At 37.9% G+C, this 27,209-nt stretch overlaps 1 protein-coding gene across 1 annotated transcript in view; it reads left to right on the top strand.

Annotated features, from left to right (window-relative positions):
* lgr4 (leucine-rich repeat containing G protein-coupled receptor 4) overlaps positions 1 to 27,209 on the top strand; it is a 64,042-nt gene that overhangs the window by 2,204 nt on the left and 34,629 nt on the right. The window contains 1 exon segment of the mRNA XM_056247964.1: positions 22,826 to 22,897. Within this exon segment, the coding sequence (XP_056103939.1) occupies positions 22,826 to 22,897 (72 nt within the window).

Below are 27,209 nucleotides of genomic sequence, written 5' to 3'. Positions count from 1 at the left end.
AGTGTCTGTGGCACGTGCGAATCATGTCCCTCACCTCATTAGACTTTACCAGCATTTATTGTGCTTTCACTCTGTTGTAATTAAGTGTGTTACTTTTCTGCCAAATTGTTTAGAAGCACGTCTGGAGGCGAGTGTTTATTCTGCAGCTCTCTTTTGGAGCCCATACGTTTCGAAAACAGCTTGACCGGGCTCTCGAAATATCTTTGCCAAGCTGCAGCATGTAACTCAACGCCAAGCTAAGTCCAGTCTGGAGAAGCGATAAAGCCAGAAATAAAGCCACAGAGTTAACACTAGCTGCGGCAGTGGTCATCTTAGATATCAGTGAATTATATGCAAATAGAAGGGCTGCATGTGTAGGCATCAGCAGGATGCTAATACTTCCGATTGGGTTTTTTATTTTTATATTTTTTATATGTGAAACGTTTTGTTAGGCAGTGTTATCATTATAACCAACAACATGTTGTTAAATGTTTCTTGACCAATATGAACCAATTCACCAGCAAGCCACATTATATTGTTGGACTAGGGGGAATTCAGGTAAGCTAAATTGGGACACTTTTTCCATTGAGATGAATAATGTCTCAAAATGTCCCAATTATTCTGAATTAACTCTCTCTCTCTCTCTCTCTCTCTCTCTCTCTCTCTCTCTCTCTCTCTCTCTCTCTCTCTCTCTCTCTCTCTCTCTCTCTCTCTCTCTCTCTCTCTCTCTCTCTCTCTCTCTCTATATATATATATATATATATATATATATATATATATATATATATATATATATATATATGTTATTTATTTTTAATTCAGCATGAAATGAAAATTCTCCCTATCTATTTTGTAAGTGCATTTTATAGATCTTATTGTGAACCATTCATTCATTCACTTTCAAAAATTTTAAAATAAATAATTATAAAATAAAAAAAAACTGACGTATGGCGGACTTCTTCAAATATTTAGTCTAAAACCCATCCCTCCACAATCGTGTGCAAGCTCAGTAGCTCACCTTCATGTTTGAGTGCAACACATCTCAACATCCAATTTACAACTGATGGATAGAACCTGGTATCTGTCCTATACTTTTTCTTTTTCAACAATCCGTTACACTTGGAAGCAAGTCACAATAGGGAAGAAAAGATCTGTTGCTACTTCCACTTAATGATTTTTAAGACTATAAAATTAATGTGTGACCGTATTTTCTCTTGTTTCTCTTACGTAACATAAACTATGTTAGTGATGAAAGGTGTCTATATTTAAACAGTTTGTGTTTTTAGTGTGGTCCAATTTTTTATAAAATGCACATTTCTGATCAATCCGCGAGTGATGATGAGCAGATAATATATGGGACATCTGTCAGTCAGTCTGTGTGGTAATAGTCATAAGTTGTGAAATGCACTGCCACCGCTCCAACCGCATTGCTGCATCCGGCTGCGTCGGCCTGCTGCACGCTTTACTGCATTTCTGGTATTTATTTATGTAATTGATAATAGTTGTGCTGATCCCTCTGCCCGTACTCTGGGTTGCCTTCAGCTGTCGCCACACTGTCTCTCCCTGCAGAGAAGAACAGAAATGGAGAATTAGTGAGAGAAAGGACAATAGAGGGAGGGAGTAGAAGTTGAAAACTGGTAAAGTGACACAGAAAAATATGTTGGAGGATATCAGGATTCGGAGGGTCAGAGAAAAAAAAGGGAGGGAAACAAGTGTAAAAGTGTGAGTGAGAGTGGGCACAGTCTGGTTGATCATTATTTCCTAGTCTAGATAGCAGCCATCAGTGGGGTTAATATAGTTTGCTTACTTCAACAGGTTGTTGCACAATACTCCAGGTTAATCATACTCTGTTTAGGTGGAGTATCGTTGCAGGGCGAGTGAGAGACTTAGCACCGGCTTAAGAAACAAATATGCACTGTAGTATCGCTCCACACCAGGGAAACTTTGACCTTGACTGAGCTGTATGGACGGATGTAACTATATACTTATTTAACTCCCAATGCAGGTGGTTCATAGCATATTACAGTGCACTTTGACCTTGATAGTGTTTTAAAAAGCACCCAGTAAAAGATTGTCTGTTTTGTTGTATTGATAAGTGCTTTCTTAGTGGGGGCTGGGGGTGGGGGTTGGGGTTGGGGCGGGGGGTGGTTATGCTTAACTCATATATTTGAAAAAGTATTTTAGAATTTTTTTTTCTTGTAATAACTTAAAATGTCTTACATAGTTGTTTGTTAATTGTTTTACTTTTGTTATTCACTTTATCCCCATGAAGACAGCCTTGCTACTCACATGGCATAAAAAATGGCATTTTTCACACTTCTTTCCTTACTTATCTGGTTCTTTTCCAGTAAGTTTAAAAAATATATTTTTTTTTTTACAATTCAATTGTATGTCCTTCATAGTCACTCCTTTATTTTTGACCATGCTACTTTTCAATTTACCTTGCTTTTTTTTTGGTGTCCCGTCACTGGCTGAAAGAATTTCCCTTGTGCATATGTGTGTGTGCGCTGGCTTAGTGCAGTGGGGATATCCCCCCTTAACCGTCTGTCCACACGCCATTAGCCCACTCTTGCCTCAGCCTCAGTAAAGCCCTTCAGTATTGAGGAGCTGGAATGTGCCTTTGTGTCCCATTAACAAAACAGAGACGCCATGTTCTTTTCCATCTTAAAGGGTGTGGGATGGGTTGCACGTCTACAAGCTCAGTCAGATGGAACCGGCAGCACCATTTTTCCACACCTTTCCCTGACTGAATGTATAGAGCGATTAGTGATCTTGTTTTTTCACATTCATGTCTGAAGACAATACCGTTTCTGTGCAGTCAGAGGGTACACATGACAGAAAATGCCTGGTTGGGTAATGCACTTTTAAGTGTGTTTGAGAGTGAATTAGAGGATTAAAGTTTGTCATTGCTCTTCTTTTGATTTAGATTTTTTGAGCTGGCCACCGGAAAGAGGCACACACTTTTTTTTTTTTTTTCTTGAATCTGTCAGATAAAATTACTAGGGTGAAAACTATGTATTAGCTGAACCTTTGAGATGCAATGTTTTACCTGAAGATGGTTTGTACGCCTCAGTGCTGCACAAATGATTTACAGCTCTAACTGATGTTATGTGGTGAATTGTGATGGTTCAGGATAAAGGTTGTTTTATATGCACATGAGCACAGGCAGCCTTCAGTCATACCTGCACACACACACACACACACACACACACTACAGGTCATGAGAAGAGCTCTGGAGGAGAAGAGGGCCCTCTGTGTTCAGCGTTCTGGCAAAGACTCTCTCAGCCGTTAAAGGTGAAGCCTCATGAATGTCTGTGAGTTCATATTCGTTTTTACAAGAACAACTTTACGTATCCAGTTTGAGTCCCAAACATTGAACTTAAAGAGCATATTGCAGGTAAAAAAAAAATCTAAATTAATATAGCCTTGTATGAAAATACCATATGAAAAGTTAATGCAGGATTTAAAATGTTTTAAAACGACATAAGGGCACTAATTTAGTAGAGAAAGTGAGCGTTTCTTGGACTGCTCGTAAAAACGGCTTTTTTTTCAATATCGCGTCATTTTACGTCACGTCAGGGAGCCTCAGCCTCGGCTCAGTGCAGAGTAGGCTGGTATTCAGTAAGGATGGTCGTGAGTCAGTGTGTTTTTGGTAGTTTTTGTGTTTCAATTTATCATCGTCGTGGTAAATTATTGTGTTTGTGGAGGTTGCAAAAACTCTGGCCTGTCAGGACATTGAGTCCACAGGTTTCTATAACAAGAAAAAGGACGGTGCTGTATATCTTTCGTGCCTGGTGCAGGTGAAGAGACGGGATTTCTCTTCCTCATCGGCTTCGAAAAACGCGGTCGTGTGTAGCGTTCACTTTAGATCGGAGGATTATCATCCCGGCGATATGATGGAGTTCAACATGGGATGCCGAAGCAAAATTATTGATCGTTTTATACTGTACCAATGGCATCAAATAGTGTGATATAGGTAGTCATGCCCTAAATAGAGGCAACTTGTAATTGAAAAACAAAATTACTAAGTTGTTTAAATATTCAAATCTTTAATTTTCTGTTTGTTATAGGTGAAAAATATGTATTAAAAATCTAGCCTACTTGAGTATGTTTTTAGTACAATAGAAATATACTCAAGTATAGTTTTTATACATTTAATAGTATAAATCTACCCTAAACATACTAATGTCTGCTGGCCTGATATACGATGGTAATAATCTGTACAATATTGTGAGCACATTGTGTATCGTTAGCGAACGTTTATCTATAAGCACGTCTCTCACCAAGACACCTGTCCTGTTCTCCACTGGTTCTCCTCACACCACAACTCAATTTGTCTCTGACCGTTCTGTCTGACATTAGTCCTGGCCTGTCCCTGCTCTCTTGGCAGCATAGCAGGCTCATAATTGTATGGCTGTGGTCCGTCATACGAGTAAGTATTTCCTCAGCGTCCGAAATGTCATTGCGATCCATTGTTTTCCTGTTGTTTGAATCGACCGCTCTCCCGCCCGTTACGTCACGCCCGCCACGCCCATTTTCAGACGCGGAAGTAAAATTTTCTCACAAAAACGACTCCAGAAGCGTCTGTAGCGTATTTATAAGTATATTTTAAAGAAAATCTAGTTCCTACATTATGTTTCTATACATTGACTCTTTGGGTCCTCTAACCTGCAATATGCCCTTTAATACAAAAAAAATCTAGGGTTGGCAACCAAGTTTTTTTTTTTAAATCCAGAACTGGTCATTTTTTAAAGTGGCTATATCGAGAATTCAGAAACCCTTATTAGCGACACCGGTGTCTGTTAAGTGAACTGCTTGTGCTCGCACTCCTGCACACCAGAGCCGGATTATCCATAAGGGCACTTGGGCCAGTGCCCAGGGGCACCAACCATTCACAACCACTAGGGGGGCACCACATGACACAAGCTTTAAAAAATATTTTTCGTAAATTGTTATATTATTAATTCTCGAAAGACCATACATAACTCGTTTATGAACACTAATTTAACAATAATAATAATAATAATAATAATAAATTATAAATAAATAAAGATTACATGACCATTATCACTCCCCCTCCCCAATCTGTCAGAGTTGAGTTGGTCCACAACAAGTATGCGCAAATGTGTCATTTTTTTAACGGCTACAGAAAATGAATCTAAATTAAAAATGGACTGACGTCAATTGAGTGGTTTTGCAAAAAGAAAGTTAAAGAAAGACAAGGACGCTAGACGTTTAGCTACAATTCAAAATGTTCCAGGGATCGAAAGTTTTTTTTTGTGAGAACATCACAGGAATTGCGATCACTAGCAGCGCTGAGTCTGACGAAGCCGGAGCGAACTGTGGAGACTGGAACAAAGAAATGGACTTCGGGGATGTAGTTGACACCTTTGCTTGCGCAAAAATCAAGGAAGAAGCAGTTCTGCTAAACTTAATACATGAAAACGTTTTACCAGATTTAGTGCTACACTTATTGTCTATTTGTTCCCCACTAAATAATGTTGTTGTTTTTTTCACTAAATGTTCAGATTTTATACAATTATTGTGCACTTGTGATTTTTCTTGACTAAATATTACTGCTGAGTTACCCACTAATCTAGTTTATAATAGAATTTAATTTTTGTCATAGGTTATATGATCATTTTTTTGATTTGTTGTTTTTCTTTATAATGTAGATTGTGTTTAACACAAAATAGTGATTATCAGTTCAACACACATAGTTATAGAAATTCTACTTGATTAAAAAAAAACTGCGCTGGTATCGGATAGTATCGGTCAATACTCAGAATTTTTGGTATCGGATCGGTTCAGAAAAAATGGTATCGGGACATCCCTAATATTTTCTGGTAGGCTATATCCAGGAGCTCTGTTGACATAGGCTTAGCTAACGTTAGCTACAGCTTGATGAATTGAGTTGAACACAGCAGGAGAGAACGCAACATTAGCCAGCTAGCTAAAGCTCTGGTGGAAAATGATTAGCTAACGCTACGGAGGCCATAATATTTTTGACTCATGGCTGAAGTTAAGTTTCTCCAACTCTCCCCAGGTTGGCAAAAAATGCATCTCAAAATGCATCAGATTGATGCTTTAAAATATGGAATATTTAAAATTTTCTTACGGGGGGGCATGCCCCCGGACCCCCCTAGAGGGGTAATAACCTTCTCACCTTTTTCACCCCTGACCCGTTTTCATGCCTGTAAAGGTAAGAAACCTGATAGATTTATCATTGTTTTTTGGGCAAACGTGAATTGACGCTGTCAATTAATTGATGTACATTTTAAATTGAGATATTTTAATATAGGGGGCCTTTTGAGGAATAGTGCCCAGGGGCACCACACTGTCTTAATACGGCCCTGCTGCACACGTAACGTAATGCCACGATATACTCACAGTGAAGTCCTTTTTTTCGTTCTTTGCTTAGGGTTAAATGAAGTTAGAGCGATGTTTAGATGAATATGTAAATATGTGCTGCATGCTTTCCTCTTAGAAACAAAATAAACACACAATAAAAATGACAGCAGTGAGAAAGCAGCAGTTAAGAAAGCATCTGATCATAGCGATGTAGATATATTTGCACAAGCTCTGCAATTCACCAGCATCATGTTGACAGATGAAGTAATTAATAATATTCAATATTCACTTAATGTTCAACAATATTATTGATCTGACTGTACTGACTCTTTTGTATGAGAACTGATCTGAGCTGGACGAGGGCATCCCTTTTTTTCAGAAATGCTATAGATGAAATGAACTACCGGTATTTGACTAATTGATGATCTTTACAACGGAACTGAAGATGCATCATTTTCCTGTTGTAAAGCGCTATATAAATAAAGGTGACTTAACTTAAAATTACACTGTTATGATAGTTTGATTATAAAGTATATTTGAGACTGTAGACTATATCTGACAACGTGAGACCATAGTTTGAAATAATCGCTTTTCTTTGCATGACAGATTGACATTACAGTACAGAATAGCTCTTTTGGGAATATCCTGAACATTGTATAAGCATTCATTTCATGTGTCATAGAATGGACAAGAGGCTCTCAGGAGCTCGCGTAAACGTCACATCCTTTTGATTTTCCCGGCAATAACCACCTGGCTCTACAATCTTTCATAGACGACCTAGAAAGTCGGGGAAGGTATCGTTTTTTTAAAGTTTCGTTACAATTAGTTTCGCAATTAATACGTGAACTTTTTTTCATATAGCCCCTTTAAGCTCTTGAATCTACAGCTTGAACAATGTAGTCAGATTATAGAATAAATGACTCTTATTAATCAGTTCTTTTTAGTGAATCAAAAACATACTGCGTGACCATGTAGTCTGATTCCTGAACAAATCACTCTAATTAATTTGATCTTTTTAGTGAAACAAACACATAAAGCTTATAACTTACTGTGAGACTTCAGTCAGTTTAGTTACTGACTGGTTCCTTATATGACATTGTGTATTTAAAGATACACATTATGAAGTTTGTCAGTAGAATTCTATACATATTAAGGACATTTTTGATTGGTATAGTTGTTGTTTAATATTTAAGGCAAAGTGTTGGATTCAATTAAATCTGCCTAAAAAAAGCCATTAAAAAGATGACACCCTTTACAAGACTTGTTTTACGTTTGTAAAGTATTGTTTTTTTGTTGGTGTTGTGATTTTATCATTGAATATCTCATAATTTGACGATCGGATCACTTTTATTTTTACCCAAAAATAAAATAAACTTTACTCGGGACAAAAACCGTTGAGAGGAATTGTAACTAAAATGGTTAAATTCTTTATGATTTATAATAAAATCTAATAAAATCTGTATCTTTCCTTTTAGGTTCCTTGTTTTATATCTCTCCCTCTTTTTACTTTTCTATTTTTGATGAGCATAAACAAAGGCTCATGATGGTTAGAGAGACACGTAAGAGCTTTTCTCTCACTCAGAAATGGTGGATGTGGTACAAAGAGAGACTGTTAGGCTGCCAGAACTTCTTAAAGCATTGCAAGTGTTTATACATGCAGCTTTCAGACCTCAAATCAAACCTTATTGGCCATGCCCTTGTCCTGTGGACTTCGTCCCATGTGAAGAAAATATCCACCAAATGTCCGTTCTGCTGTAAGGAACTGTGAGGACTGGATTAGTGGACTGACAAGTAGTCTCCAGTAGGAGTCCGACCGGAGATGAGCTCTAATCCAAGGTTTGCGTGTGTTGTGTTCTCTGGTGGTTTGGCTCCTTGAGAAGTGTCCAGCAGCTGAAGAAGTGCGGATGTCTTCTCTGTCCAGCTCTTCCAGTAAGGAGTGTTTAACATGGCACCTCTCCTTCTAGCCGAACATTTGTACGTGTGTGGTCCTACACAGTGCCACTTGGCTGGCATTTCCTCTCTGCCCATGTGCGCGACCCCTGGTGACCTCGAGTCGCAGGGTCCATCATCGCCCCACAGCCGAGCGCTTCCTGACCTGGAAATGACCCACCCATGGGTCCCCCGCATCTGTCCACACGCTGCTCCTGCCAACAATTTGTATGTGTTTATGAGTGTGAGAGAGACAGAAAAGCAGAACCTGTTGAATTTATTTAAACTGAGTTGATGATACATTATGTCTAGAGGCCAGTAAAATAAACAGTTATTACCAGTTCATCATTTTCTTCCTCATTTCGGAAACCTCTGCTGTCTCCTCGTCTGGTTGGCATGTCATATTTAAGCCAGTCATGCTTCATTTTGGGTTGCTATTTTTAAGAGTTTGCGATATTTTGTGTGTGAGAGAGAGAGAATGTCATGTCTGGAAGTTTAAAACACTAGTAGGTACATTGACAACAGTTTACAGTGACAAAACAACCATTATTTTGTATTAGATTTGAGGTGACAAGGGAGGGACAATGTAATGGCACACAACCACAGAGGGAGAGATGAGCTAGGTTAGGAATAAGGAGCATATTACTGTAAAAAACTATTACAATGACATGCAGAAAAGATCATCCTTCATGCAAAGGCAAGGTTTTAGGGACTGCATTCACCTGAGAAACTGTGGGCATAGTTGAATACACTAGTTCAGTATTTTTTTTATCACCAAGGCTGCATTTATTTGATAAAAAAAAAAAAAAACTATTTTAAAAAGTAATTTCTTCCTGTTATTGCAAAGCTGATTTTTTTAGCAGCCATTCAGTGTCACATGATCCTTCAGAAATGACCCCCTGTGGTGAAAATCACGTTTTTAATGTTGTTTATATATGTCTATGTGGTGTTTTTATTATACTTTAAGATAAACCATATGCAAAGTCATCAGTCAACACCATTGCTGAGTATTTTCTCCTTAAAACTGCAGTGAACCAAAGATACTGCTTAAAATCGCCTCTCTTCTCTGTCACAAATATGTTGTAACCAATCCCTTCAAAGTGCGGGCTGGCCTTAGCATATCATTAAATATGCTGGGAGGGGGAGGGGTCTAATCATATCAATTACCATTATGTATAATTTGCCCTTCCACTTCTGAATCAGTTTCTGGTTCAAACATAAATGGCTAAATTAAACCAGTTTTTCCACTTGCCATTGTGTAGCGTTTACTACAGTAAAGTTGACCGAGTGGATCAGGTATTCTAAGCTCTTGGGATTGAGTGGAGGTGGATACTAATTTGCATATTCATGAATCCTTGTATATTAAATGAAGCAAGGGTGTAGAGTTACATTCAAGCTATTTTAAGGCCTGTAGAAATTATTTTCACAGGATAAATTATGTAATTTTGGTGATCAAAGCTTAGTTTTAAGGGATACAATTATTGACTACAGGGGGACTTTATTTCAAATGATCAATGTTGAGTTGAAAACAGTTGTGCTGCCTAATATTTTAGTGGAAACTGTGATACACTTTTTCAGGATTTCTTCTTTTTTCACTCATTTCTTTCAAACATGCTTTATGAATCTTCACTTTCCTTAGCCATTATAAAAAACATTATGTAGTATTCAACAGAACGTAGTTTATGAAAATTCAAATATATGAATCAAACTTTCATGACATTCATAATTATTTGAATGTTTTTTAAATGTTCGATGGAGAAAGCATGGCTCATTTAATATTATCAAGTTACTTATTAAGTAATTTTCACTTGCAAATGCTCACACTCCATTTAATGGCTTTAGAGTTATAAGAGAGTCTCAGAGAGTTTGTGTATGGCACTGTGAGAGAAGGCAGGACAGACTGGGGTACTGAGGTAGTAAAGAGGCCCCCCTGTAATTTATTAGAGTGTTGAATTCTAGTCAAAGCCAGTTTGATTCACTGTGTTTGGTCTAAACCAGCTGAGAGAATCGTGAGGACAACCGGACACTCCCTCCGACTCACTCCATTCACACGCTCAAGTTCATCCCTGTCCTCCAGAAACGGAGGGTTGTGAATGCTCACAGAGATGGCCATGTGATTATTTAGAGATTGTTCAAGGTCAATGGTGTTGTTGGGACGCAGGCAGGTTGCCTTGGCAGTTAATGGGTTTGTTTAATGTGAGCTTCCTGATGGAGCCTTGAAGAAGACCATCTGCTGCGTTAGAAACGCCTGCCTCCCATCACATCTTCTTTTTCTAATGGACATCAGACAAATGACAGGATGAGGCTCTGAGATCAGTGGAAAGGAATGAAGGGGAAGGATGGAGAGAGAAACAGAGGGAGAGAGATGGCCCAAACGATAATCAGAGGGGTATACTGAGTGAGATAAACTGGGAAAGTGCTGAGCCACACACACACACACACATTCTGTCTCTTAGTGTCACAACACACACAGACACGCAAATAGGTGCAGCCACAGACAGGTCTGTACACACACTCTTACTGGAAGGTGGGAAGCTTCTCTGGTCTCACTGGAATGTGAAATGGCTTCCCAGAAAACTGGTTTTATTTGGGTTTCATTCCCATCAAGCTTCTGTCCAGCTCAGCTCACCTATTCAGAGAGAAAGAGAGGGAACACATGGACCAAATTGAGAAAGAGTACTATGGAAAAGAACTTGCTGGCCATGAGACGTGTCAGTATCAAACCCTTTTGGGAGGCAACATACATTTAGGTAATTCTGTCAAGGACATCTGGACAGCACTCACTGCCAAACATTAGTAGAATTTTGACCTTGCTGATATTGTATTAAAACAACTGTTATTTGAAGCTGTCGAGGTATCCACTGATGCTAATATTTTCATAACTTATCCTTCTTTAGTGGAGGAATGTTTCCTTCTCACCACCATGTTTGATACCAACTGTAAAGCATTTTGATAGCACATGCAATGAGTTCATGTAATTTGAAATCATTAAGAATTCTTATATTTTAATGAAAGGATTGGAAAATTACAGAATTTACTGTCTTGTTAACATAATAAAGTATTTTTTATCGGAATACATATTAAGATGTTTGCTTAACCACATTTGTAGTGTATTGGTAATTTTTGACCTCGCCTCAATCTGAACAAAAATAGATGTTTATCATCACTGATTTATTTTGGATTATCACTGATATATGTTAAATATCACTGATTTATTGATGTTTACATTAAATAACTGAATATAAGCGTGATTGAGACATGTTTGCTCTCAAGGCTGAATGTTTGTGTTAGAGCTCACATGAGGGAATTGGCTTCTTGCTCTGTGACTCCAGAACTGAAGCCCTTCTTTGACTGGACATAGAGCTGCCAGTGTGTTGGTGTGACTTGGTGAATATATTTTTATTTTTTATACTTTATATTTTAAATTATGTGTGTGGTCGTCTTCTCTTCTTTAAGTATTGGGTAAGTCTGTAGTTTTTTTTTAGGATCTCAGGTAGTTTCGTTCAAATAGAGGGTTTAGACTGGAACTCATTACTCAGTTTAAATCCCATGTTCTGCGTCAGACAACACTCAGTCTTTTCCCAAACATTTTAAGAAAAACATTTAAGTGCTGTCTTCCCAAACATTTAAAGAACCAAGTACTGTGTTTGAATTTGTATCTAAAGCTTGTGCCCTATCTTTGAGGGCCATCAGGCCTATCCTTCTTTTGGAAAGGTGTCTTACACTGAGTTTGTGAACTAGAAGGCAATCTGTTTACTTATCTTTCTGCTTTTTATAATTTTGTAGTTAAAACCGTACAATTGTCCTCTGAATGGCAGACAGTGTGCTGGAGCTCAAATATGACTCAAACTTGTCTCTCATGTAGAGAATGAGAGGAATTTGTCAGGCATGACATCATCCAACCCACTGATAGGCTTCCAGTGTTTAGTGTTCAACCTCTACTGTATGTAATGCTGAAGGAAAAACAAACCATCAGGCTTTCTGCTTGTGAGAAGAGACTAATGTGCTTCAAATTCAGGGTGGAGGTCCTGCTTGAAACAACAAACCCTGAGCCCTACTCAGGCCCTGAAACTCCACCATTGTGGGATTGTAGTTATTGCTCACCATTTGAATCAATCCCACAAGTTGCACACTCAAAATGTTGGAAAATGAATTTAATTATTGCACAAAATAATCTGACTTTACATTACTGTTTTATTTAGTTGTGTTTCCGATCAGGATTTTTGGGGCTGATCACCGATTACCAATCACTGGAAGCAGTATTGGCCAATACCGATCACTGAAATAAATAATAGGCCAACTATTCTTAACAACAATGTATTTGAAGTATAATAAATTTAAGAGATGTGGAAGTATCATGAATTGACAACTCTTTATTTATTGGCAAGGAACATGTGCAACATATTCCATTTCCTCTCTCAGAGGTGATTAGGAACAGCTTAGAGCTTAATAAATATAGCATTCCGATGAAATAAATAATAATAATAAAACTTTATGAACAGAAAGTAATCAAGTGTAAAACAACACTGCACAGTCTTCACTGTATAAATTAAATATAGATTAATCCTACTAAATCTACTATATTTGTTTTCTTTGTCTTTTGTTGTTTGATTGAGACAGATTGCTTTAATATTACACCGGCCTTTATAGAGACCACCGATCAAACTATATAAATCATATTATCGGCCAATAACGATGGAACACCCTTAATTATATTACACAAGTGCCTAAAAAGCTCTGAATAAGATTAGATGTAGGTCCATGTGAGATACACAAACATTTATATCAAACTATATAAATCATATTAGAGCCCGACCGATATATCGGCGGGCCGATTTTAGGCATTTTCCTAACTATCGGTATCGGCCATTTATAATGGCCGATAAATGAATATTTTTTTTAAAATGCGGATGCGGTGATTCATGTAAGGGTGGCGCTGCCAATAAAGCACATACAAGCTGTCACAAGAACTGGCAAAAGTAATGATTATGAATACAACAAATATAGCAAGGAGACATTTTAATTGTTTATTAATAAACAAGTGTTTTCAGTCAGTGTCAGCCAAAGATGAAGTTGACGATGCTGACTCGCGATCTTCAGTGAACGCGTGCCAGAGAGAAATGCACATTTCATACGATTACATGAGTCTGTCTGTCTTTCGTTTTGAATTGTTCTGTTTAAAAGTAGACATTTCAATATAGATATATTTCAATTCTCAGGTCTATACGCTGAGTTTCGGTTCATGAGACGAGCTCCAGTTCACCCGCAGGCGCCTCCGTGTCGAGATTATCTATTTACTTCTTATAAATTAAATCCAGGCAAATGGTTGATGAAACATTGATTAAAATTAAGATACAATTAATACAAAACGAAATTCACTTTGAAACGAAAGGTTTTGTGCTTTCTGTTTGATGTCTATGTGAAAGTTTCAAAGCATATTTTAGTGCCGCTTTCAGAGCGCTCACGTCCGTAGTGCTGAACTGTCGCGTCTGTAACATTGTTTTTTCCTCATAAATGCGAACACGAAAAATAAAATAAAATAAAATGAATATTTTATGTAGCCTGTGGAGACTGAGAGCCAACCCTTCTTCATCCGGTGGGTAGTAGCCTACTTGTGATTGTAATTCACAGAATTGATTTCTCTGCTACAAGCCTCTGTCACGTATTGTGTGAGCTTGTGACTATTGCAAGCGCGCAGCTGAGAAGTCCTGATTATATTGTCTGCTATATTTTGGCCTACTTCTTATTTATTAAGGCAATTGGTTGATGAAACATTGATTAAAATGCGTGGCGCGAGCGATCTCCGACAGTAAACTGATTCTGCTTTGTCTGGTGAACAGCTGTTGCGACGCGAGCAATAACGGCCGCGTCCGGTGTAGACACAGTGTTAAAGCTCATTCTGCCTGATAACGCTACGTTACAACATCAAGCAATATTCCAAAAATGTATATAATTATAACACTTTATATAGGGCCATTTTGCATTAAGAGTAGCTTAGTTTCACGTTTAGTACATTTTGCTTACTAATTATTTCAAATAGTATAAAAGTACTGTACATATGCAATTAAAAACGTTTTCATTATGATATTAATTTTACTTTAGTAAAAAGATCTGAGTTCTTCCTCCACTGGTAGAGATTAGAGGAATTAAGAGTAAAAATAGAAGATAATAAGGTGTTGTCAGTGACACTTTTTATATATTTATTGATACAAGTTATGACTAAATTAAAAGACAAAGTCGTTAATGAAGATTATGCAACAGTATTTAGAATATAATATAAGATAATGCAATGCAAACTAGTTTGGTTACAGCTCAGCTGTATAATTCTCATTCTATCATTCCCCCTGCCTCCATTACATATCTGTGTCACACAAGTGTTTGATTACCACATTTGAGTGATCATTGCAAAACGTGTTTATAAAATATATTTATTCTGTTTATAGCTACTGTGTAAAGTACCCATCAAAAGTTTGTACACACCAATAGGAAAGTGTCCAATCTTTTGACTGGTATACTGTACTATAATACACATAAATAATATTGCTACTGTATTATAATATACACATAAATAATATCGGCCGATATATCGGTATCGGGCTTTTTTTACTCCCTAATATCGGTATCGGCATCGGCCCCCAAAAATCCATATCGGTCGGGCTCTAAATCATATTATCGGCCAATAACGATGGAACACCCTTAATTATATTACACAAGTGCCTAAAAAGCTCTGAATAAGATTAGATGTAGGTCCATGTGAGATACACAAACATTTATATAAAATTAGATAAAAAGTCTCATCATTCATGAGCACATTTTTAAGGAGCACAGCCTTTTTTATGCTCGTTCTTTAAAAGACATCATTTGAAGGGCTGTCAATCAAAATGGAGTTGTCACAGAAACACCTCACCCTTTTTGGTCTAAAAGCCAGCCGGTGAACGAGACCCACCCATGCCCTAACACACACACACACAGCACATCTACGGGCCATATCATGGGGCAGGCTGTGGCTGGGCTCCTTCAGGGCTTGGCAGGGCTGTGAGCGGGCTGGCCCAGCTGTGATGTGGGGCTCTGTGGGCAGCTGCGGCCACCGAAAGGCCTGCTGCGGTGCTGGTGTGGTTTGCCGACACGCGGATGCTCCCATGTTTCACTGATGTAGTGGAAATGTAAAAGTTAACCCTCAGGGTCTGAGCGGAGGAGTTTAGGAGCCTGCAGAGGGCAATTGCTATTGATTGGATTCCTGCAAATGTTCATGGACACACTTTCTGTATTGTTTTACCATCTGATTCACTAAAGAATTAGTAATGCTGTAAACACACCCACAAAGTCTATGGTGAATGCAATTTGGCCAGCTCAATTCTGGATCTTTCAGGTTGGTTCTGAGGGTAGATTGCTAATCGAGATAATCCGATAATCATTTTTACTGATATTTTTTACTGATATTTAACAGAGCTGCATGATTAATCATTAGACGATCGCAATCTCGATTCAAACACCCACGCGATTCCTAAATGACAACGATTCGCCTGTGTCTATTAAAGCTATGACGAAATCATACCGGAACATTCAAATCTGTGTTCGCACTACCTCTGATCCAGAGAAAGCAGTCATGTTTATGAAATAGCTTCACAAACGGTCTTATTAACCACCAAGTATTGTGATTTCTGTTAAAAATATTCAAATGATCACAGAATTACTGGGATAAAAGTTTTTATTTCGAATATAGACACTGATGTCTACAGTAGCGATCAAAATAGACTAACTTGGCATTTCAGATAATGTTGTTCAGTGTTTTGTTTAGTTGTCTGTGCAGGATTGTGGGAGAATCGTGATCTCTTTATGAAACACAAAGAAAAGTGATTCTCATTTTATTCAGAATCATCCAGCTCTAATATTTAAATGTTTTTTACAGGGCTAATCATTTTCATATATTTTCTTATCTAGTAGGTCTCTATAGAATAATACTCAAAACAACATTGCATTTTGTTATAACGGAAGAGCATTGGATAAAAAGCATATATTTATAGTATATGTCTGGCTGTAACTCTAATCTTATGCTTTGTAGCCAAATTTTTAATTAGACTGAATTAGACTGCAGTGAATATACACAGGTTTTTGTGCTAAGATGTTATGCAAAATTTTAAAGTTAAACGTTAAGTGAATTTGCCCCTGCGTGTTCATTCCAGGACAAACAGGCTTGTTGTGCTTCCAGAGTGATTTAGAGAGCATCTTGCATTAAGCTCTAAAAGAATAAATGTTGTTTTAGAAAAAGTGAATGACGCTATCCTCTTAGAAAATAAGGCTATCATTCATAAATCATTGTTATCTGTCCTATAGCATGAGTTTAACTAGGCCTCTGTCTCTTTCCTGCTCTTTTTCTGTCACTCTTACTGACAGGCAGAAAATCTGCAGTGCTCTGTTGAGACTTGACATGTTCCTGAGCTCTCCTAACACAAGGCTTTTCTTCTTCCTTCTATGTTTGTAGTATGTATTTTCCATTCAGTCACGCTCCATCTGTAGCGCTTAGGGTGGTCCTTATTTGTATTCCTAGAGTTAGTAATTTAATGACAATGCCAAATTGTATCTGCCTTTGCAAGCTGAAATCTTTAACTGTTTGAGCATGTTGCAGGATTTCACCTTCACAATACCCAGCAGGTTTTACATTATCGTTCTGTCACTGGTGTTTAAAACAAGACTTTTAACGTTTTCAACATGCTCAAGTATGTTTTGGGTTAGTGCTTGGCTGGTATACCAGTTTCAATTTCGCGTACGTTATGTATTTTTCAAATAGCGCCATACCAGCGCATAGCTGAAAAAATTGCTGCATCTATTCAATGGCCACGGAGAGCGCTATGAAGAACTGCATACCCTTCTTTCTAATGGTTATAACTTTATAACACAACAATAAATATTCCACACAACTAACTCAATTTAACATGGCAAATACCATTACATGTTGGATTTTCACAATGCAGAAAACACGGACGGAATTACAAATGTCACAAATGGAAATTACTGTATAAAGTGGAATGTCACTGAATTTGTACATTTTTGGATGAATAAATCAAACGATGGACTGTACAATGAATCAAATCGCTATATGGCCAAAAAGACTGCTATTGAAATTTTAAGTCTGCATGTTCTGTAGGGGTGTAACGATATTCGAACCGAACCGAAAAACCGCGATACAGAACACACGATTCGAATCGCGATACTCTCATTGCGTACCCAACACGCCCCTCCGCGCCCCCTGCTACCCCGGCCCCGCCCGGCAGCCCGGCTCAATGGACCTCATGTCTTGTGTACAGTACACAACGAATTCAGTTTTGTAGCTAAACCACCATTAACACCAAATAACAAGCTCTATGTTTTGTTACTTTCGATAATAAGCAAGGTGTAATCTTTCAAATTTGTCTATTTGATACGAAATTCAAACAATAAATGGCGTTTTGGCGCTCTTTGATGTGGCGTGACAGATCGCTCTATGCCTACTAAGCTCCTCATTTCAAACGGCAACGCGGCGCGCGGGTAAACGCGATCATCTCTTCCTCAGTTACGGAATGGACACCTGAAGGTATGTTGAAAGATGCAGTATACTTACTGAAAGGCATCATAACTCGTGTAATCGCTCAATCAGTGTTTCAGCAGCGGAAAGACGTCAATAAAACAGCATAGCTTGTCACTAGCATTATATTTACCTCAACAGGCAAGTGATTCAGTGTCCACAACTTCCTATAAATGGTTCCTATAAATGAACTCTTGCACTAAATAAATGCACCATGTTAGCCTTTTTTACTATTTTTAATTTTACTTAACCTGTTAATGATATCTTGATTATTTAATGTATGTTTAAAATATCTTTCATGAAAATGACAACTGTGTAAAGTATTATATTTCAATAACAAATTAGAGTAAAACACAAGTTAATGCAAAAACTGCCTTATGTTCAGTTTACATGTTTTCATACAATGTGTTGTGTGTTGATTATTATATCTAAAAAATAAATAGCATCTGAATTTAGGTTAAAAGTCTAGGCTACAACCTTTAATGTTATAGTAATGTGCGGCTCCCTATGTAGTTTACAGATTTAGCAGATTTTTTTTTAATCCTTGTGAAACGTTTAATTGTAATTGAATTAATTTAAAGACAAAGACAATTTTTTCGTTAAACCACTGTTTAAAAAAGAAAAGGAAAAAAAAGAAGCAATTTTAGCTTTCTAAACCGAACCGAATCGAACCGAACCGAGACGTCAAAACCGTGGGAAAACCGAACCGTCAATTTTGTGTATCGTTACACCCCTAATGTTCTGTGTGTCTCTATGTGAATAAACACTGCAGTTTCGTCTACTACTAAAGCATGCGTGACGCTCACTTCACAAGCATTTCACCATTTCATTTGATAAAACTATCATATCACAGAAACTCAACGGTATTCACGAGTCACAACAACCCGTCAAAATAAAAGTTCGGTTTAACTTGAAGAAATTATAACAGAAATATATTAGGCTACTATTGCCCAGTAGAGTGTTCGTCTTCAAGAAATAATGATGATAATAATAATAACCAATCTGACTATATTACTAGGGATGCATAATATTGTGGAATATCATTGAAATCTTAAAGACTTCAAAAATCATCGGCATTGGCCCGTGTGCAAGGAGTACTAGCAATAAGATCACGTCAGCAGTTTGGTCATTCTTGAAGTGAACTTGTTATTAGACTAATAAAATAACATTTGTTATTTCTGTTTCTGAATAAATAAAGCAGTAGCCTAATTAATGTCTTAAAATCACGAGTCTGATTTGATTTAATGGTCAGCACAGCAGCTATAGCCTACATGACTAATAAAAATCACAAACCTTGTAAATTTAAATAATTTTATTTATAGTTTATTAATGTATAATATTTTATTTCAAATGGATGATGAAAAATGCCAAAATTAGAAAACTATCTGCATATCGGTAAAAATCCAATATTGTGCATCTCTATATATCACACAGATAGAAATATTATAAACACATCTGATCAAGTAGAAATAGCTCCTTAAAGGAATAGTTCACCGAAAAATGAAAATTCTGTCATGTCTTTCCAAATCTGTCTGTCTTTTGCAGAACACAAAATAATTTTGAAGAATTCTGGGAGTCAAAATAACACATGACCTCATTGACACCATATTTTCAAAAAGTCTTATTTTGTGTTCCACAGATGAAAAACTTTTCATGACAGAAAGAATTGTCATTTTCGGGTAAAATATCCCTTAAATGTAGACATTTTAACAAGTTTTCATTTTGAGGTTGTGGTGTGTATGTTAAAAGATAAATACACCATGTTACTTGCCATTTCTTTGTAATTGTTTGTTAATTTTACTAGCAATTTGAAAATTGTTTATTCACCGAATTTAATTTTTCAGTGTAGAAGTTTGAGACTTGTTAATATTTTTACAATTCAGTTTGGTGACATATAAACGAGACGCATCACCTTTAAGGTCCAAATGCACAAGGTTAATAATTATGCTTTATTTAAACATGAATGCAGTAGAACTGGTCTGATGCAGTCACAAATGCACACACTCTTTAAGAACACACGTTATCAGTCTCATAGGATAGAGTTTCCTCCAGTAACGGCTCCAGTAGGCCTCTGTCTCCGTCCCTGTCTTTGTCACTGCAGTGCGGCCCCTGGCCCCTAATGAGGAAACCTGCTACTCAGGGATAGAGATCGCATTCACAGACCCAAACACACATACACATAGTCTTCTTTCTCTCTCTCTCATCCTGCTCCCAGGCACCTCAGCCAAAAGACGGAGAGTTTGCAGTAAGACGAAAGGCTGCGGGCGTGGAGGAGTGTGTGTGTGTGTGTGTGTTTGTGTGAGTACAGGATGAACAGGGCTGTCAGTAATACATAATGTATCCAGAGGACCACCGGGACCGCTGCACAAATAGGGGCCCAGGGACACCACCAAGAGAGAAAGAGAGCGAAAGAGTGAGTGATAAGGAAGGAGAGGAGAAAGGGGAGTGTTCTGGTGGTATATGGTCCATTGAAAGCAGCCTGAAGGGTAATTGGATAGGGCAAGTAACCTGCGGATCAAAAAAGATAGCGAAGCGATGGAAGGTCATAGCTGCAGGGGGGATAGGGAGGCCCCTTTCGGTGTGTGAGATTGGGGGGTAATCTGATACATAGTGTGGCCAGAGGCCCTCATGCTCGTATACGCTTTCAAGACTCAAGACAGCCCTTGCAGTGAAATCCAAGATGGTGGAGACTCTCTTCCCCTTGTTTTTCTCTACCTTCAGGGATGGGGATGTGCCTCATTAGCTATTGTAGCATGTTTGTTGGGCTCCGTCAGACCCTGTCTCCACGTCTACTGTGTCTGTCCCAGCTTTTGAAGCCGCACATAATGGATTCCTAATCAAGATCTCGGGCCCAGATGAAAAAACCTGCATCTCCTCCAGAACAAAGACAGAAACACACACACTCAATTCTGGCTGGAATACGGCAGGATAAATAAACAAGAGGACTGAAATGTATAACAAGTAGAATGCCACATAAAAACACACTTATTATGATCTACATGCACTGGTTCTCATTTCCTCTCTGTGAATTTGTGTTGTGGCGTCACTAACGGTGGGTGTTTTAAGGTCAGTGTTCTGACCTTTCTCACTGTGGATCTACCATTTGCTTTTCTAGCTGCCCACACATTTCACCTTTCAGCCCAAATGTAGAAAGAGAAAGAGAGAGAGGAAAACACTTTGTGTACTGCCTGCATTTTTGTCATGCTGCTACATGCTATCTCTCCGTCTCCTTGACAGCCTCCACTCTCTCTCTCTCTCTCTCTCTCTCTCTCTATGCTCAGAGCTTCAGAGCCTTAGGGAGAGAAGGAGGGACAGAGATAGTTTTATAGAAAATAAGAGAAGAAAAAAGAGAATGAGGGAAAAGTAGAGGATTTCGCTTTATTAAAGGAATACTTCACAATCATTTACTCATTCCAAACCTGAATGCTTTATTTTTCTCTTGCAGTTTTTCAGAAAATGGATGTTCTTTACTTACAATGAAAGTGAATGGTGACCAGAGGCTGTCAAACTTCAAGATGACAAAAAGCACAATAAAAGTAGCCCAAGCTAATTTTTTTAAGCTTTTGTTTTAAAGCTTGACAGTCCCTGGGCATCATTAACTTTCATTGTATGGAAACATACAATGAAACATCTCAAGGAACATCTCATATTTTAAAAAAAAATGCTTTATGAACCTATTTCTCAACCCATCTTTTGCTGTATACATAGCCTGAAGCAACATGATAATGGAGTCTACTACTTAATGTTTGAAAAAGAAGTCTGTCAGCCAGGCTTGATGCCATTGTTGACAGACAAACAGCACTTTGTTCACAATTCTGACTCAATTCAGATAATTTAGCCATACAGTGTGCACTTTGTTTCTATTTAAATTATTACTATACCATGAAATTTGAACCGCCTCATTGGATGAAAATTAGATTTCATGATGATCAAGTTTGTAATAGTAATAGTCCTTCCTAAAAACTTTTCTTTTTTTGGGGACAATTGGACATTATTAAGGGGAATACTCAATGTGGTTGTACTTGATGTGTAACCCACTGCATTATCCATGGCTAACTCAGAAATCATTTTATCTTCTGTATGGAGCCACAGCTAAAAGGCTGGGATCGTCAAAATATTTGTAAATGTATATTTGCACAAAGCAGGAGAGATTATGGAGGTTGATGTGAAATAAAGATTATGTGTATGAATATGTATATGTGAAAAATAGATTTTTGGTTGGAAATGCAAACATATAGCTTTTCAAACTTAACTTAACAAAAACTTATAAGCCACTGATGTCGTACTTGCATGACAGTAGAGGTAAAACAGCACAGTGCACCACTGATGACATCAAATACACTGTTGCGTGATGCTTGATCTCACTGTCTGATCTGGATTCAGGTCTTATCAGCCGTCACAGACATACAGATCTCTGTTCGAACTTGTAAAGCATGAACATGATCTGTGGGAGGGACCACTCAAAGAAATTTATCAAATTGAAATAATGTATGTTGCCTCATGGCACACTTTTTGAGTTGTTCTATTTTGAATTGAGTTAAAGGTGTAATTTTACTCTTTCTTTTGTTTTCCATATATTGTCAACTTATTATTTATTTTACATTTACAAGAACAATCTGCTTAACTAATTTATGCCTTTTTTACAGTTTATTTTTAGTAAATGGTATTTTTGGATTGCAGAGGGAGCACCTTTAAAACAATCATGATATGACCATGAAATCTCTTCAAGTTTCTTGTTGAAATAAGTGTCTGCACACAGTCAGTTTTAGTTATGTTGTCACGTGAGCGAAATCACAGCACAAGCTATCCATGATCTCTTCTCTTCTATAAAAAATAGCGAAGAAACAAACCATAAAATGTATATCCAAAAAATAAATGCATCCAAAGGGCAAATGTAAATGTTTGTGTTATGTTATGTTATGTTATGTTATGTTATGTTATGTTATTTAACCTATAGAAATAGTAACCACTAACTATGAACATGTTGTTATTTTGTTTCCATAGGGACATCAGCATGAACAACATCACTGAGCTGCCTGCTAATGTCTTCAGAAACCTGCCCTATCTGGAAGAACTGTGAGGATGATATCTGTTTTTTTCTCTTTCACTATTTTCCTCTTGCTTTGTTTTCTTCTACTTATGTTTGACACTGTTTTCAAGTACTGTCATGGAAAAAAATGATACATGGAACACCCCTATAATGATTTGAAATGATCTTTTGCTCAGCCTTTATTTTTGAGTATGGCCCTATTTAGTGATATTTTGCATATTTTTAGATTTTTAAATGTTTATAGAACTGCTGAAACAACTTTAAAACTAAATACACATGGCATCCATTAAATCTCTGCTGGTTTCAGTGTCCGCTTGTTGGATTACGCGAGCTCCGTCCATTGTCTTCATTTCTTTTGATAGTCACCACATTGTGTCGCTGTCCATTTACATAAATTAAAGTCTGCTCAACTTTGACGCAGCAGTCATTGTTGTATTATATTGCCTCGGATCGGCAACTATCATTGAAAATGTGTGACTTCCAAACGCTTTGACTCTGCAGTCACTGTTTATGCACAACTGCAGTCACACCAGCAAATTTTCATGGACGAAATCCAATCATTTTAATAGGAATCCACATGAGATTTCCCCATACAGATTTTGTATTTTGTTGAAGTTGGTCACGCAAATTCACCACATTGACCAACAGAAAGCTGCTTGGTTTGAAAGTGACTTCTGTGTGAGCCGTGCTTCATACATCGCTACTCTAGTAATAGACAATTGATCTTTTTTGCCCCACAATATTTTGCTAATATGACAGTACCTTTATTTAAGGATTCTGGCTTAGTGGCCCAGAAAACTCATCCATGTTGTAGATATTCAGTATAACAACACTATCGCAAGTATGATTTGGCTTTTTGTTCTTTATCATGTTAAACAGATACAATAGAATGGATTTACAGATGAACAAGCTACACACTGTCAATTAGACCTTGAGAGTTTTCTTCAAAAATAAAATGCAAATACCTACTGCAGAGAATAAGTGGGGAAAGAGATTTGACCACCCACAGCACCATCCGCCTGGTTCAGGACATCTGGAACAGTCTCATAGCTTACCTTATTGTTAGTCAGAGCATCTCAGGATTACTACGGGTGTCAGATGTCAACAAGCTGGCTTTTGAAGCGATGTCTAACTTGTTCATATTGTGTTAATGGCATTAAAGGAACAAACACATGCTGTTTTTGACTGTTCTGGAGTGTCTGTATCAGTATGTCTGAAAAAAGTTCTGAACTCTCATTGGGTGTCTGATCTTTTTCCATGTGTTTGTCTTTTCTCTACTCCTTCACTCATCCCGTGTCTGCCCATCTGCGGGAAGGGCAGATAACATCTGTCTAAGTGATATCAGGTACCAGCGCTTCCAGACTGCTGAAATGACCAGCTCTCAAAGTCGGCTCCCCCTAGTTGTTCACTCTTTTTTTCGCTCTTTTCCTTTTTTATTCGTTTGATTGGAGTGTGTTTTCTTACCCTTGTGTGTCTTTCATCCACTCCAATCTCCTCGGCTCTCATTCCTAAACAGTCCTCCAGCGCTTTGTCAAAGGCCAATTTGCTTTTCAACGCATTGTGAGAAGGAATGCATGGCAGGAAGAAGGAGGGCAAAACAATGGTTTCCGTGACAACTGGAGTTTTCAGAAGCGTGTGCTATCTGGAAATGGGTTGGGGGGTGCAGGAGATCTCAGGGACCTGTACAGCACTGTATTGTGCCAGATGCTCTTTGTCAGGTTGCTCATGGTTCAGTGAACAGTGTGGTTAATCAGAGGGTCAGGAGTTCACTTTCTGGGCTTACATTTATCTTTAAACACATCCTAGACTGTTGTAACCACTCAAAAGCTACATTGCAAGATCATCAACTAGCCTATAATATCCATACATAAAAAAATATATATATATATCCTATTTTACCCAATATTTTTCCCTTTTATATACCGTTAAAAAGCTTGGGCTCAGTAAGATATTAGAATGACATAAGAATGATTTCTGAAGCATCATATGACACCGAAGACTGGAGTTATAGCTGGTTAAAATTCAGCTTTTCCAAATTGTAATAATAGAACTTTTGAACTGTGTGTGTGTGTGGTCCAGGTAAACCATACGTTGTGATGACAAAATGTCCCCACAAAGATGGCAATATCTGAAATCCTTGTCGGGACTCCGTGTGCAGACATGTTTTGGTCCCCTTGAGGAAAACAGCTTATAAATCAGATTAAATTATGTTTTGGGAAATTGTAAAAATGCTGAAAGTTTTCTGTGATAATGAAAATATTTTATTTAAAACACTGGTGACATAAAAATGACATGAAAATTAAGCGTAGCGTCGGTTCTGGCAGGTCACGTTAGTCGACTTACATCAGCTGACTCTCAGCTGAACCACGTCTACCTATGAATATGACGCCTATCACTGTATACATATAAGCTCCTTCAGTATTATTTATTAGAAGCTATTGCGTTTCTCAGGAGCTAATTAAATGACGAAATTCGGCAGGCAAACCGCATCATCTCACAAGGAATCGTGCAATCGGGAATTTAGCGAGAGGAATTCGTTCCCCACAAGGATTTCACCTCAGATTAATTCAAGTTTGTGAACTTGAACACGAGATTCGCCGCATTGATCATAAGTTGCCTGATTTAGAAGTGACCTCATTCTGCATTGCTGCTCGCATCACTGCATTATTGACACAGGACTCGATGTGATTCACTCACCATTCATCTCTGAAAGTCTTCACGAAGCTAAGCTAAGTTCCTTTTTAATGCTCATTGCTAAAAGCTATCAGGGTATTGGCAACATGCTTGTTGCTAATGCTATCCGTGTTGCTTGGGCTTATCTAGTCGTTTGCTAGGCTTATGCGATCGAATTGGCTATGTGCGTTATTTATCTGTTGTCATTGGCAACTGCTCGTTGCACATGCTGTGCTTTTAGCACTATGCAGCACAGATTCAGGCAGATTCATTTCTGCTGTTCTGCGGCACAGCTCTAAAAAGACATAGTAACAGTCACTATTCAGTTGAGTCAGTTCAGCGTTGATTCTGTCGGGTGTCGGACACACACATCTAGTTCTTGGAAACACGCCGTTCTTAAAACTATTGGGAATATGCTTGCTCTAAAGGCTAACTTATCTGTTGTAATTCAAACACGCTTGTTCTTAAGGCTATTATTTAGGTTATTTAGCCCAGTCGTTATTTGGAACATGGCTGTGTTTTAGGCTTAATTATATCTGGTGTCATTGTCACATTCTGTGCTAAGCTTATCCAGGTATCAGCAAAATGCTTTCGTTGTTTCAGCAACATTGCTATCAGTACTGTACTGGTTGCTAATGCAATGCAAATGTTATCGAATATATGCTCATTACTTAGGCTTTATAGTATTATTGAGCATACTGTACTAAGCGACATGCTGTGGTAATCAAAGCGTTGTTTTAGCCTTATCTGGTTGCATAGAATAAAGAATTCGCTTTTTTTTTTCAATACGATTTTTGCAACATGCTGTGTTAAAGTTAGCACGTATGCTTGTGGCTAAAGCTTATCTAGATTATTGGTAACATCTTGTGCAAATACACATAAGGTATGTTCACTGCAGAGGTCTGTCATTCAATACTAACAACATTGTAGCTTGATGATCCCGTGAATGAGTGTGGAATCATGGGAGTCGTCATCTTCACCTCCACAACCAATGGAATTCAGTACGACAGGAGCAGAAATAATTTTCATGAATGAGGAACCACACTGTACTTCATTGCTTAGCTGCCTACTGCATATTACTCAGAGCTACAGGGTGTATGCTTCCCTGACCGGACTACACTAGTTTTAATACTAGTCCTATGGTTATATAACATGCTTGTTGTATCAGATTTTGTAATTGTAATAATAATAATTATTATTATTATTTCGTTATAAAAATGCTTGAATCTTGTATCGGTTTTGTTGCCGCTAGTCTGAGCTATTGCTGTAGGGTGTATGTTTCCCCTGCCAAACTACACTAGTTTTAGCAATAATTCTGTGATTTATACAACATGCTTGTTGTATCGGTTTTTGCTGCCACTAGTCAGAGCTATTGCTGTAGGGTGTATGCTTCCCCTGCCAAACTACACTAGTTTTAGCAGTAGTTACGCAAGTATTGTTGTGTTTTGCTGCCGCTAGGGGTGTAAGCTTCCCCCAATAGATCCTATACAACTGTTAAATTGGCTACGGCAACACGCTTGTTGCAATGTGTCTGCTTGCTCCTGCTTGGAGTGATGCTTCCCCCACAATATTGGATCTATAGTACTCAACATATGCCACTAACATCAGGATGTATTAAAGGTGCTCTATGTAGCTTTTCTTCTAAAATGAATCCTTTTTTTATTG

Source organism: Rhinichthys klamathensis, unplaced genomic scaffold, assembly GCF_029890125.1.
Source record: "Rhinichthys klamathensis goyatoka isolate OS25496 unplaced genomic scaffold, OSU_Roscu_1.1 h1tg000051l_1, whole genome shotgun sequence".
Taxonomy (NCBI): Eukaryota; Metazoa; Chordata; class Actinopteri; order Cypriniformes; family Leuciscidae; genus Rhinichthys; species Rhinichthys klamathensis.
The sequence above is the reverse complement of the archived record's forward strand: the minus strand, read 5'-3'. Positions and strand labels throughout refer to the sequence as shown.